The sequence below is a fragment of the Anas platyrhynchos genome, chromosome 5 (assembly GCF_047663525.1).
Source record: "Anas platyrhynchos isolate ZD024472 breed Pekin duck chromosome 5, IASCAAS_PekinDuck_T2T, whole genome shotgun sequence".
Lineage (NCBI taxonomy): Eukaryota > Metazoa > Chordata > Aves > Anseriformes > Anatidae > Anas > Anas platyrhynchos.
Genome location: NC_092591.1, coordinates 64,486,995 through 64,500,027, shown reverse-complemented (window position 1 = coordinate 64,500,027; position 13,033 = coordinate 64,486,995). Strand labels below are relative to the sequence as shown.

Here is a 13,033-nt window from a genome sequence, read left to right as displayed (position 1 = left end):
CGGTTTACACACCGACCGTGTAAGTTTTTACACACAGGTGCATTCCCAAGGCGTTTACCTCCACCGTACCTGCGTGTAGCAGGCTCCTGCCTCCAGTGCAGCGGAGACGTGCTCCTTGGGGGGGGGGGAAGGCAGAAAGGGAGGAGAGAGCACCCTGCGACAAAGAAACAAAACACACGTGTTAATTTCCAAACATCGTGGCTTTTTTTCCTCCCACGATTTCCCCTCCTGATGGCTGGTGCGCGCGTGGGCAGCTGACGCAGCCCCGGGACCGTGTGCGTAGCCCCGGCCGGGGCCGCTGAGCTCCCATACGGCTTTTTTTTATTTTATTTTATTTTTATTTTGGCTTTATTTTTAGGCACCGGGAGCGGCTGAGGCCACACAGCCGCCGAAATGAGCGAGCCTCGTTGTGCTCAGCAGCTGAGCTCTGCTGCCTGCTCTGCGGCTGCGGTTCCCTCAGCGAAGGCTTTGAGGTTCTCCGACTCGTGTTAGGGGATGCATTCCTGCACCATTCGCATCGAATGGGGAGGCTTGACGCGGAAAAAAAGCAAAAAAAAAAAACACCAAACAATAAACTTCAAACCTTTGCAGCCCTTCCTCCCCTCAGCGCTCCCCTTCCTTCCCCTCGCCGGTCCCTCACGGACCGCGCTCTCCGCGCCCACCCCGCCGCTTTCTCCACAGCCTAAACTGAAACAAAACGCAAAGCCCTCGAAGCCGGGACCAGCAAGGAGGGCTCAGCACCCGTCCCTGCGGGGCTCGGAGCCCGATGGTGCCCGGCAGGACGGCGAGGGGCCGAGCCGCCGCCTCATGGCGGTTGGCGAAGCCGCCCTCAGGGCGCAGGCACCGGGAGGGGGGCGTTTGAGCGGCTGTTGGCGGCGGCTCCTCGGTAGGCCTTGCGGGGTTGGAGCTGCCCAAAAACACAAGCTAGCCCTATCCAGTCGCAGCCCAACTCCTGCGAGTTCGACAAAATATTCGTCAGTCCCTAAAAGAAACGTTATGGAAGAGGTGGGTGGGAATTCAAAGCACTTATTTTATATAGGAAACTACAACTAGAAGTAAAGGGTTAGCCTGCAGAGTTTTGTTTCTTTCTTGCTAAGTGATACTAAGGGATTTAATTTGTGCTAGAAATTACTACAAGTATTTTTAGCATTAGAGCTTTATTAAAAATAAAAAATCTGATGCCAAATAATTGGGCATGTGAAAAAGCCTTTAAAAAAACGTCACTATCCCATTTGTAGTGAGAGACAATTACAGTTGAAGAATTAAATCACAGCATAGAGATGTTTATAATGCAGGTGACCTGAAGCTGATATCTGGCAATGGTGGTGTTTGGAGATGTAGGGGTTGTACGAAGCATAGTGTAGGGAATATCACAGTGAAAGGTTGCAAGGGCTTGCTGAGGCAGAGGTTCCTTCTTCTCCCAAAGTTAGCAACTGTATTACTTTTTCTTTTTTTTTTTTAAAAAAAAAAAAAAAAAGCTGAAACATTGTCCCACAAATATTAAAGCTCTTGTCAGCTGTCAAGACTTAGGCCACTGTGCTCTGGTAGTGTCTCTGAAATAGAAATGCTGTTCACAGTGGAGGGTCTAAGATTAAAACTGAAGTGTTTTAGCTCCCTCAGTAGCTCATGACAAAAAACAACAACAGAAAACTAATTGCAGTGTCACGAGTAGGAGGATCTGTAAGGACTGACCTGGCTTCAGTTCGTTAAGGCTGTCTTCCGTGGTCTTCTGTAGACAGTAGCAAAAGGTTGCCATTGTTGACATTTTGAGGTCCTGAGATAGACTTTGGCTTTGAAATGTGTTTTAAGGAAGTCCTCACTGAGTGGATAAAAGCGTGGTTAACTCCTTCCTATGAAGATTTAGTTTTTAAACTGCCTATCAACCCTGGGAACTTCAATCTACCTTTGTGCTAGTGCCATTTATTTATTTATTTTACATGTATATAGTTTTACCATGATATAGCCATTGGAACACAGGAAGGTTTGGGGCACGGATATATTTTTTATACACACAATATCTTAACTGCTGTTCTTAGTTCTATCAGCGTGCTTGTTAACTAATTTGAACAGATGATAAAACTGTAAGTACGGAATGTAAGCTTAGTATTTCATGTTTTGTACTTCTGCTGCAACCCAAAAGAACTAAAATCATAGCACCGAGGACCGAATTGTACTGTGGTCATTTTGAACCCTGAGCTGTGCTGTCCTGTCGCTCCGTAGTGAGACAGAGGTGCGCTGTCCCACCAGCCTGAAGAGACAAGTCTGGGCAGAAGATAAACCAGGAACCAGAAGTAGAGAAATTCTCACAACCTTATTGTACACATATTTTGGATATTCATCTTCTAGCTTTTCAAGACTGTTCATTCAAAGTAGTTCAGCTTTTTACCTCAGTGTCTTAAGTTCCAGGTGCCTCATTAGACCAAACTGAAAATGTCACTGATAGTTTCTGATCCCTGTTCTCCTTCCTGGGATAGCTCAATGCCTCCTGACGGATAGTGTAAGGTTAGTGGGGTAGGCTTTGGGAGATAATAGAAACAGAAGAGAAGTCCGTGTGAGTCCAGCTCAACATCCCCCGGGTTTGTGTTCAGTTTGTCAGTACTTGAGACCAGTCCCTAGGGAAAAGTACGGGAACAGTGGGTGAACAAGAAGTTCAATCTCTAGTAAGATCTTCACGCTCTTTGGAATGATTTAATGTAGTGTGTTTCATCTTACACTTCAGATAATTTTCACTCAGAAAGCTTTAGCAAGGCATCCACTCACAGTGGATCCACATAGCTAGTGCTTCTGCATCCTCCTCTTCACTTTGTATTCCAGGCAATGTTTAGCACCTGCTTCTCTGCCTAGCCTTATGAAAATTCAGGTACAGCATCGTTTTTATGGTTCATCTTAACCACCAGCTTGTGTATTGGTGGTGAAACATGCTGGCAGTAAGAGGCAGTGTAGTGCAGCTCGTTACAAGCTTGCGTTCTGCTGGAGGTGCCTACTACAAATGCTCAGCGTCTAACAGAATTTAACGACCGGCCAAGGTGGGAAGGCTGTTTCACTCAGAAATGAGTAGTGACATTGTTTCTCAGGTAATCCAAATCTTCCCCTTTCTGAGGTGTATTTCTATTCAAACAGTATGCTGTTAGAGGATTTCTTGAACTGGGCGAACTGGGCTTCAGAAGGGCGCTCCCTACCTTTGTCCCCCTCAAGTCTGAGAAAAATCGGTTGTTAGACCCTTCCTGATAATGTCTGCTCTCACTGTAGCAGGTATGGAAGACCAAAAGGGTCCATTTGGTTTGTGGTGAAATTAACCAGAGTTGAATTTCTGCATCCTTCCCGGGAAGCACATAGCTCTCTGCAGATGGGGCTGTGGGACTAATTCTGATTACAAGACCTTGCTAGCTAAAAACATCAGATAATAATTAAAAAATTAAGAAATCACAAACTGGTCAGTAGTCAAATGCAGATTTATGAGGAGAAAAAAGACTTTTGGGGAATTAACTTTAGCTTTTCTAATCAGAACAACTTCATCTCAGGAGTTGTTTCTTGGTTTCCCTCGGAACCTTTGTGCTGTGACAACGAATGTGTCACGGTAACTCTGCCCACGGTAACTCTGATGTCCTGTAAACGATACTTCTGGCAAACTGAAGTGGAGCACATCACGTTTGCTGGATGGAGAGTGTGTTTTGGCTTATTACGTTTTGCTGAACTGTTCCCATCAGTGCCAAAATGTGGACAGGTGAAATGCAACCTACAGAAATGCTTGTTTTTAAAGTCCCGTGCAATTATAACTTCAGTATATGGAGTCTTCGCTTGTAATTTGTAAATTTTCTTGTGCATTATGTGTATTGTCAATATATTGATGTTAGAAAAAACATTAAATGGCAGTTTGGGATATTGTGAATGGAATAGTTGGTGGGAATTAAATAGCCGCAGTTTGAGCAATGGTTTTAATATTTAATTATTAAATATTATAGTATTAAATCTAGAGTTTAACTGGAAAGTAAATGAGAAGATCTGATAGTTTATAGCGACAGTGTGATACTCATACTAGCAACCAAATGGCTTGAACGTATATATACTTTGTGAAAATGTTTGTTTGTTTATTTTGAAGTTTAATCATGAAGTCCAACTCAGGAATCTTTGAAGGTGGTGTCTTTTTTTTTTTTTAATTTTCTTGCATAGCTTGTGACTGAGATTTTCAACCTTTACAACCAAAATGCAACTCTTTTAAACTCTTCAGACAGTCTCTGAGAAGTGCTCTCTGCAGGATCAAAGGCAAACTTCTTCTTAAAAAAGTCAACTTTTACACATTTTTTAAAAAGGCTTTAAAAATGGATGGCTTAAATTATATACTTGGTAGTTCTCCAGAGGTATTTCACAGACTTCCTTATAGGTTGACAGCTGGTCTTCATAAACAGGAAGTTATAATGTTAAGCATTTAATACTGCATTTTCTTCTTTGTTTTAACAGCTACTGCATCTGGAAGTAGTCAAGCAAAAACACAAGCTAGCCCTATCCAGTCGCAGCCCAACTCACAGATTCGACAATATATTCGTCAGTCCCTAAAAGAAATGTTATGGAAGAGGTGGGTGGGAATTCAAAGCACTTATTTTATATAGGAAACTACAACTAGAAGTAAAGGGTTAGCCTGCAGAGTTTTGTTTCTTTCTTGCTAAGTGATACTAAGGGATTTAATTTGTGCTAGAAATTACTACAAGTATTTTTAGCATTAGAGCTTTATTAAAAATAAAAAATCTGATGCCAAATAATTGGGCATGTGAAAAAGCCTTTAAAAAAACGTCACTATCCCATTTGTAGTGAGAGACAATTACAGTTGAAGAATTAAATCACAGCATAGAGATGTTTATAATGCAGGTGACCTGAAGCTGATATCTGGCAATGGTGGTGTTTGGAGATGTAGGGGTTGTACGAAGCATAGTGTAGGGAATATCACAGTGAAAGGTTGCAAGGGCTTGCTGAGGCAGAGGTTCCTTCTTCTCCCAAAGTTAGCAACTGTATTACTTTTTTTTTTTTTTTTTAAAAAAAAAAAAAAGCTGAAACATTGTCCCACAAATATTAAAGCTCTTGTCAGCTGTCAAGACTTAGGCCACTGTGCTCTGGTAGTGTCTCTGAAATAGAAATGCTGTTCACAGTGGAGGGTCTAAGATTAAAACTGAAGTGTTCTAGCTCCCTCAGTAGCTCATGACAAAAAACAACAACAAAAAACTAATTGCAGTGTCATGAGTAGGAGGATTTGTAAGGACTGACCTGGCTTCAGTTCGTTAAGGCTGTCTTCCGTGGTCTTCTGTAGACAGTAGCAAAAGGTTGCCATTGTTGACATTTTGAGGTCCTGAGATAGACTTTGGCTTTGAAATGTGTTTTAAGGAAGTCCTCACTGAGTGAATAAAAGCGTGGTTAACTCCTTCCTCTGAAAATTTAGTTTTTATGAATGCTGCCTGAAGAATTTGTGCCTAACATAAATGCGCATACCCTTTCTTGTTTTTAACAGAGTCAATGATAGTGATGATCTGGTCATGACAGAGAGTGAAGTAGGGGAAGTAGCACTCAATATTGAAAAGGAGGTGTTTAATTTGTTTCAAGTTACGGACAACCGATACAAGAGTAGATACCGTAGAATCCTGTTCGATCTCGACGACCCAAAAAATCAGGTTTGGAATTTACTTAAACAGTAAACGTACTGAAATATATTCTGTTTTTTAAATAATACATCAATATGTAGTTTCAAGAGAGAGACTTATGAATTATGCTCTAAAAAATTGTTTGAAAGCCATTCAAATATTAAATAATCCAGTTGGAATGGAAGTCCAGTTGGATGGCGTGTATTTATTAAGATTGGCCTTTGTAGCGAAATATTTGTTTATTGAATGGCATTCTTAGAAAAAAAATAAATGTTTTTCTTCTGTGACGTTCTGTGGTTTGTATGAGAGACCACTTGTGTACATGATAATTTATCTTTTAAAGGAAAAAGAAGCTGGTGCAGATGGGAATAGTGACTAGACAACGTAATTTCTTTAAAAAAAATTCTACTATAGATATGAAACAGGAGTGGCAGTTCATCTCTCGAAATTCCTGTTCAGTAGAATTGATAGTATATTTTATGGTAATGTGGAAAATTCATACTTCATGATGATTTCATCATTAGTTTCTGGTTGCTGCACCGTGCTAAGTTTTCTTAAGATTAACTGGCATTTTTAATAGGGAATTAAGAAACCTGAAAGGGTTTTGACAGTCCAGCACTGCAAATCATGTTAGTTGCTTAAGTTATTCAGCATGGCAACAAAGTGTGTTTTTTTTTTTTTTTAGGGACTTCTTCATCGTGTTCTTCGTGGAGAAATCTCACTGTCAAAACTAGTGAGAATGAAACCCGAAGAACTTGTATCTAAAGAACTGTTTGTATGGAAGGAGAAACCAGCCAAAGCGGTAAGCAATACAATTCTCCAGTGTGTCCTTAGATATGAACTAACAGTAACTTCACCAGCCCTTACCACCCATAATTAATATATTGTTTTCTTCCTAATGAAATATGAATAACGTAAGCTTTTTCTCTTCCACTAGCCAACTGATAAGAAAATACAAAATAAAATTATAAAATCAGTATGCAGACTTGTTACTAAAGTGTTTTTGTTTCTCTCAGATGTTAGAGTCAAGAAACAAATCACACGAGATCAAGAAAGCAGCTGTAAAACGGGAACAAGTGCCAGATGTAAATATGGAAGACTCTCCCCCGGTGTCTGATTCTGATGTAAGTATTAGCTATTGCTTTAGCATGGAGGTGCCAAGGGAGATAAATGCTAACTAGGGCCTCAAATTTTGTATCAGAAATGCAGGTTGTTTCAATGAACTGTAAGAATATCACCTAGTAGGTGCGCTATGAGCATTTTCCTTTTGGTTTGAAGGAATGCAACAACCTAATATCGGGCATATATCGCATGTGCTTCTAAAATATCAGATGATGCGTGTTTTTCAGACCTTTGCCTCAGTTTACAGCAAAATCTTAGCCAATTGTTTCCCCCCCCAAAAATGTGATCAGTATTACAATTCTGTATTCTCAGGAAGCAGTTAATGTGATAGTATCTACTTCAGAATTACATGAAATGAAATGAGGACAAATACTATTTGAGAACTCTGTTTGACATGATATTCTTAAACAAATGATAAAAGGGGAAGAATAGTTCAAAATTCCATCTTTTTGTCAGTGCTGCTCAGAGCAGTAGTTCTGCACAGCCCTTAATATCTTTTTAAAGAACTGGAATTAACGGTTTCAAAAGTATTTTTTTATGATTGAATTTAGCAATCAACCAGAATGTTTTCTGTGTTTGTTCATTTCCAGGAGCAGCAGAAGTCAACCCAAACTGTACAAAATGTAAATAGTGCTCCTTCTCTAGACGTTTTTAGCAGTATGTTGAAGGATACAACAAATGAACATCGAGCCCATCTTTTTGACCTGAACTGCAAAATCCGTACAGGTATCTACAGTGTTGACTTTGTCTGAAGTAAAAGAATTATTAAGAGCATTGCTTGCTTACTTGTTTTTCTCTTCAGACCTTTTCATTGTTAAACAGTAATCAAAAACACTTTAAAATTAATTTTGTAGGTCAGATTTCAGCATCTGAAGATGAATTACCACCGAAGAAGATAAAATTAATGGCTTCTGCTAAAAAAGCAGTGTCAAAATCTAAACCAGAAGTTCAGCGAAAATATGAAAGTTCTGCACCATCAGCAGCAGCGGAGCCTGCTAAAGAGGCAGCCTCTGAAAACACAGAGGAAACCAAAGTTGCACCTGCAGCAGAAGCAGTTTCCCAGTCAAGCTTAGAAAGAACTTCCATTCCTACAACCCAAGGCCATGACAACACAGATACTTCATCTGAAGAACCTTCGACTTTTCCTGCCTCTTGCACTGGTGCAGTTGTCACAACTGTAACAGTTTCTGGCCGAGAGCCTAGAACACCAATGAGCGGCTCCTCTGGTACTACGACCACAGCCCTGCGTTCTGGTACTGCATCTGGTGAAGTTTTAACAGGGGAGACAAAGCAGGAAATGTCAAAACCAGTTATGACTGTCCCCAAATCAATAGTAACAAAGCCATCGTCCTCAGCAGATCCAAGATACTTAGCTGTTCATCAGTCACCCAATATCAGGTGTGTATATTTAATAGTAAGCTAAGCCACTGAATCTCTGGTCTCGCTATGTTCAGTTTGTTTGTCCCCCTTTGCTTCTTACCCTCCCCTGCCAATAATCAAAAGGCATGTTCAACTTTAAATGCGATTACCTGAACTTTAAATTTTTAATTTGTCATCTCCTTGTTTAACTTCTCTAGTTGGTAAAATTTTCTGAGCATCGTTATATATTGACAGTAAAAATTCTTCAATGTGTTTTAACAGATAAATAAAACTTATAAGATATTTGACTTTAAATCTGCATGTGCATTCAAATCTATTAAGTGTTTGTGAGGGTTGGTTTAAAGCTGCTCCAGACTTTCATCCTATATTGGATGAAAGTGGAAAACATTAACAAAGCATTTACTAAGGCTTCTGTTACTTGCTTTTTTAAAATAAAGTAATTGATCAATAAGAGGAGGGAAGAAAAGAAGAAGAAGGAAGCATTCTTACTGTGCTCTATAACGTTTCTCTTTTGGATTTGTTTTGCAGTGTTGCTGAGCCACGCTCACCTCAAGGCAGCGATACTTCTCTCTTCCTCTCTCGCCTCAACACCATTTGGAAAGGATTTATTAATCTGCAGAGTGTGGCCAAATTTATCACTAAAGCATATCCTGTCTCCGGGTGCTTTGATTATCTTAGTGAGGTTAGCACTGACATGTTTATGCGTTTAGAATGTATTGCAGTTCCTGTTGTTAGAAAGGCTGGGGTCACTGTGTATGGTGTTATATTGGACGTGTAACAAAAAAAAAAATTGCATCCCTTTAGTAATCTCCTTTAGTAATAGGAACAGTAGCCTGAGGCAGGGGGGAGGAGAGAAAGCCTTTTAAAAAAAATTCCTCACGTATTTGTGAAGAATTCTCATGTCTGTTAATATGTTTCTATATATGTTAGTATCTAACATAGAATAATAGCTTGATTTCAAGATCAGGTTTTGACGAGAAGCATCATCAGCATGTGTTTTGAAAGAGATGCCTTGTTCTGCTCACAAACAGATGGATGGATCACTGATGTGATCTATTAGAAAAGTTTGGCCATTTATTAAAAATATCATCCTTTGATTAACTTTGATGCAACTGCTTTTATATTTTGGGAGGGTGTACATTCAACTAATTAGGTAGTATGACAGCTTGTGATGAAACAACTGAGCAGTTACTTAACTTCTCTGAAGAAGTGTATTTGTTGTGATTGAGGGTTTCAGGCGTGTAGTTTAGGTCTTTTCTTAGGAGGGTTGGTGGCTCTCTTGTTGTTTTTGCTAAAACAGGTTTCACTGTCATCATGACAGGAAGCTAACTAGAATTCATATGGGTGCAAAAATTTCAGATCAATTGAAAGCGTAGATAAAAGCGATACTACATATAACAGGTTCCCTGTAAAAGCAAAGCTAACAAATAGAATCGGCTGATAGGCATCCAAAAGTATTTGACCTTCCACTGCTATCTTCGTCAGGCAGTGCTTTTTCCGTTTTGTGTGTACTGCCAGCCTTCCAGTAATATGCCATAATGAACTCCTTGCGTTTTGGAAACAGCCTGTCTGAAATTAGGAATGTATATGTGCAAGTTCAGTAAAACATAGTACTGTATTATCGCCTAAGCTACTGGGATGGGGCAATCTGTGCTGGTTCAAAACTGTAGCCTCTCTTTCCTTTTCTTATACGACCATGTAATGCTTCTTGTTTAGGATTTACCAGACACGATTCATATTGGTGGGAAGATCTCACCGAAGGCAGTCTGGGATTATGTTGGCAAACTCCAATCTTCACTTTGTAAGGTATTTACTTAAAATCCTTTGGAAAACCAGGAAGAAATATACAGCAGCTTTTGATAGAATTTCCTTGTTACTAATTTATATTGATGTCGATCATACCTAGAAAACTCCTGCTACCACTTATTCCATTGAAATTTTTGATTTATTGAAGAAACAGGTTTGCCTGTTGAGCTGCCAATCATCTTTCCCCTGTGTAGTAGTTAAACATTCATACAACCTATTGTTTTTTAATGATTGAATATAAACAATCTATTTATTCAGTTACTGAAGATAGAAATTCAATTTTAAAAGACTAGGAAATTATTAGTAAGCGTATGTAATAAATTTTACTACTAAAACCCTTATGGATTTAGTAAAAATGAAGCACAGTATGCAAATATAATCTAAGAATTTTCCATTTCTTTCATAATTATTTGAATATTCTGAACCTAAAGAGGTGTAGCTTGATGTGAGATACGTAAATAGTTGGTCTTTCTGAAAATGACAAAATTGATTCTGGTTTAATATTACCAATTGAATGACAGTATTTTCTTAAATCTTGGTTTAAAGCTGCTCCAGACTTTCATCCTATCTTGGATGAAAGTGGAAAACGATTTTATTTGCTGATGTGTTACAGGTTGAATTTTTCCACTTTGATTTTGTATTTCAGGAATTGTTTTTGATTCGTTTGATTCGTTTCCATCCTGCCACAGAAGAAGAAGAAGTTGCCTATATCTCTCTCTACTCCTATTTTAGCAGTCGTCGTTGTTTTGGTGTTGTAACTAATAACAACAGACATGTCAAGAATCTCTACCTGATCCCACTGAGTTCTAAGGACCCAATTCCTTCCAACCTCTTGCCCTTTAAGGGACCAGGTAAGCACAAAATTTAGGGGAGGTTAACTGCTAGGTAAAATTACAAAACGAGTAAATCAGAGACCAATTGGTTTTGAATGTTTAATGTAAGCATAATTAAAAAATACATAATTTTATAAAAACATTTTAAAAGTGTGCATATAGGAAAAAATTGCAAAGTCAATCATCTCAAGGTGACATGGTCTGAAACTCACATAGCCTTTCCAACAAGATAAATCTCTGCTGTTAGGAGGATTTGTTTACCCATCAAATGGAGTACATAGAACAGCCACTATATTGAGACAAACAAGCAAACATTATCAGAACATTCAACCGACCCTACTTTCAACAACCCATAAATCCACCAAGTTTTAGGTCCCTACAAGCCATGTGCTGTCCCCTAAATCACATAGGAGACTCTTATCCCACGGAGCAGTCAAGAAATCTCTGAAGACAAAGGTAACGTTTATGGTTTCACTACATTGTTGTTATCTCATGGTATGTATTACGCTGTGCATGCAATATGCATGTACACGGGGTCTGAAATATTCTGTGCTACCTGGATCAAGTTCCAGACAAATCACTGACTTCAGAACATTGGTTTGCCTGGGAGCAGGCAAATTCCTTTTGCGTAGGTGGCAGACAGTAGGTGGTATAGGTTGGTATATATTACGCTCTTCTATTTTTAGTTAGAGTTATCAGCAGTAATGTATGGCTCGAATTTGCTCCATCTTTGTGCATTGAACATGGAAACAGAAGAAATGAGAATGAATTCAGATGTGAAACACCTTTATATTACAAAATTTGAAGTCACCTTCATCTGAGGATGGAGGCGGTGCATATGCTTAGTTTCCAAATAAGTACCTTTTTTCATATAGAGTAACAGGTTGAGGAGCTTAAGAGCTACAGGTTATAATGAAGGCAATACTTCATTGTTGTAAGGATGGTTTGCAAAATACTAAACAGCGCAAAATAATTACACACTAAAACATGTAAGGAGCTGACCTTTCTGACAAGCTGACTGTCCTCTGCTACCCAAATACAAGTTTAGGACTAAACTCAATAAAGCATTCTCAGGGCTTATATTCATAAACAGAGGTGTGTTCTGCCTGGCCAGGTTTTCACATGTTAATGGCATACGACTCAAAAAACAATAACAAAAAAACACCACCAACAAGTAATGTAATGCTAGGAAAATACTCTTCTTTCCTGCATGAAATTGCAAAGGGCGCTTGCTTTGTGTTCTTGGACAAGATTTTTCTCATACACTCTGAGCCTGTCTTAACCTGCTCTAGGGAAGCATTTAAATGATCTTCCCCTCCTTGCATTCTTGAGCAAACATAGGCTGTCCTTGTACATTATCTTTTATATTTCTGTTGTAGATTTCATTTCAAATGAAGCTTTTAAAGTGGAGGCCTGGCAAAAGTAGACAGACTTGTTAGTATTAGTATAGAAATGAGGAATGTCAGGCTGGTTTTTACAAAATGTAAATAGGAAAAGTTCTTTCAAAACTGGAGGTAATTGCCCAGAAGAAACATAGGTATAAACACTTGCAGGCATGTATTAATACCGCAGCGTAAAAGACTTGTAATACATACTTGTTACTGACATCTGACGGAATTTACTGTTTTTTATACCCAATAAAGATATTTTTTGGAAAGTGGTCATTGTCTCCTTAAATTTGTGTACCTTCAAATAGAGTTTAGCAAGTACTCAAAAAACATGACAGTGTAAGATACTTTGATAAATATGACTGGGGGCGGGAGGAGGGGGAGGACAATAATCCCATCACTCCAGAAGTCCTAGCTGGAAGATATTCCAGCTGTATCAACCAGCTCCATCAGGTGCATACGGATTATGAATCTGTTATGAATCCTGTTTTCTGATGGACTGGATTTGGAACACAACTGAGGACCTCTGACCTGCTGTAGTGCCTAGAAGATCTACAAAACTTTGTCATGGGTGATATAAATATAGAGGAACGTGGAAGGATATTCACATTTATTCACTTCAACCACCTCAGATATTTATTACCAGATATTATCTGTTGGTGGGATGTTCAGCATTGTGTTTTTTTTTTTTTTTTTTTTTTTTCTGGTAGTTTACTGTATGTGAATTTGTTTGTCTCGTTTCACATACACACAACACTATTTAGCACTTTCATCTGTAGATCTGAAAACACTTTGAAAAAAAATTAAAAGGTATAATCAGTCATTATTAGCACTAGGAAGACGCACTTATGGAGGGATTTATTGGCAATGTTGGAAA

At 39.0% G+C, this 13,033-nt stretch overlaps 1 protein-coding gene and 1 long non-coding RNA gene across 2 annotated transcripts; both read left to right on the top strand.

Annotated features, from left to right (window-relative positions):
• Positions 1–7,596: 7,596 nt before the first annotated feature.
• LOC140002607 (death-inducer obliterator 1-like) lies at positions 7,597–8,234 on the top strand (the record flags this gene model as incomplete). Its single annotated transcript, XM_072038503.1, has 1 exon — positions 7,597–8,234. A coding segment is annotated over one exon (576 nt), but the record flags the coding sequence as incomplete, so codon positions are not given.
• A 1,322-nt stretch (positions 8,235–9,556) lies between these two features.
• On the top strand, positions 9,557–12,427 carry LOC140002688 (uncharacterized). The gene is made up of 2 exons (XR_011809913.1): positions 9,557–9,935; positions 10,582–12,427. It is a non-coding gene; the product is annotated as an uncharacterized lncRNA (long non-coding RNA).
• The last annotated feature ends 606 nt before the right edge of the window (positions 12,428–13,033 follow it).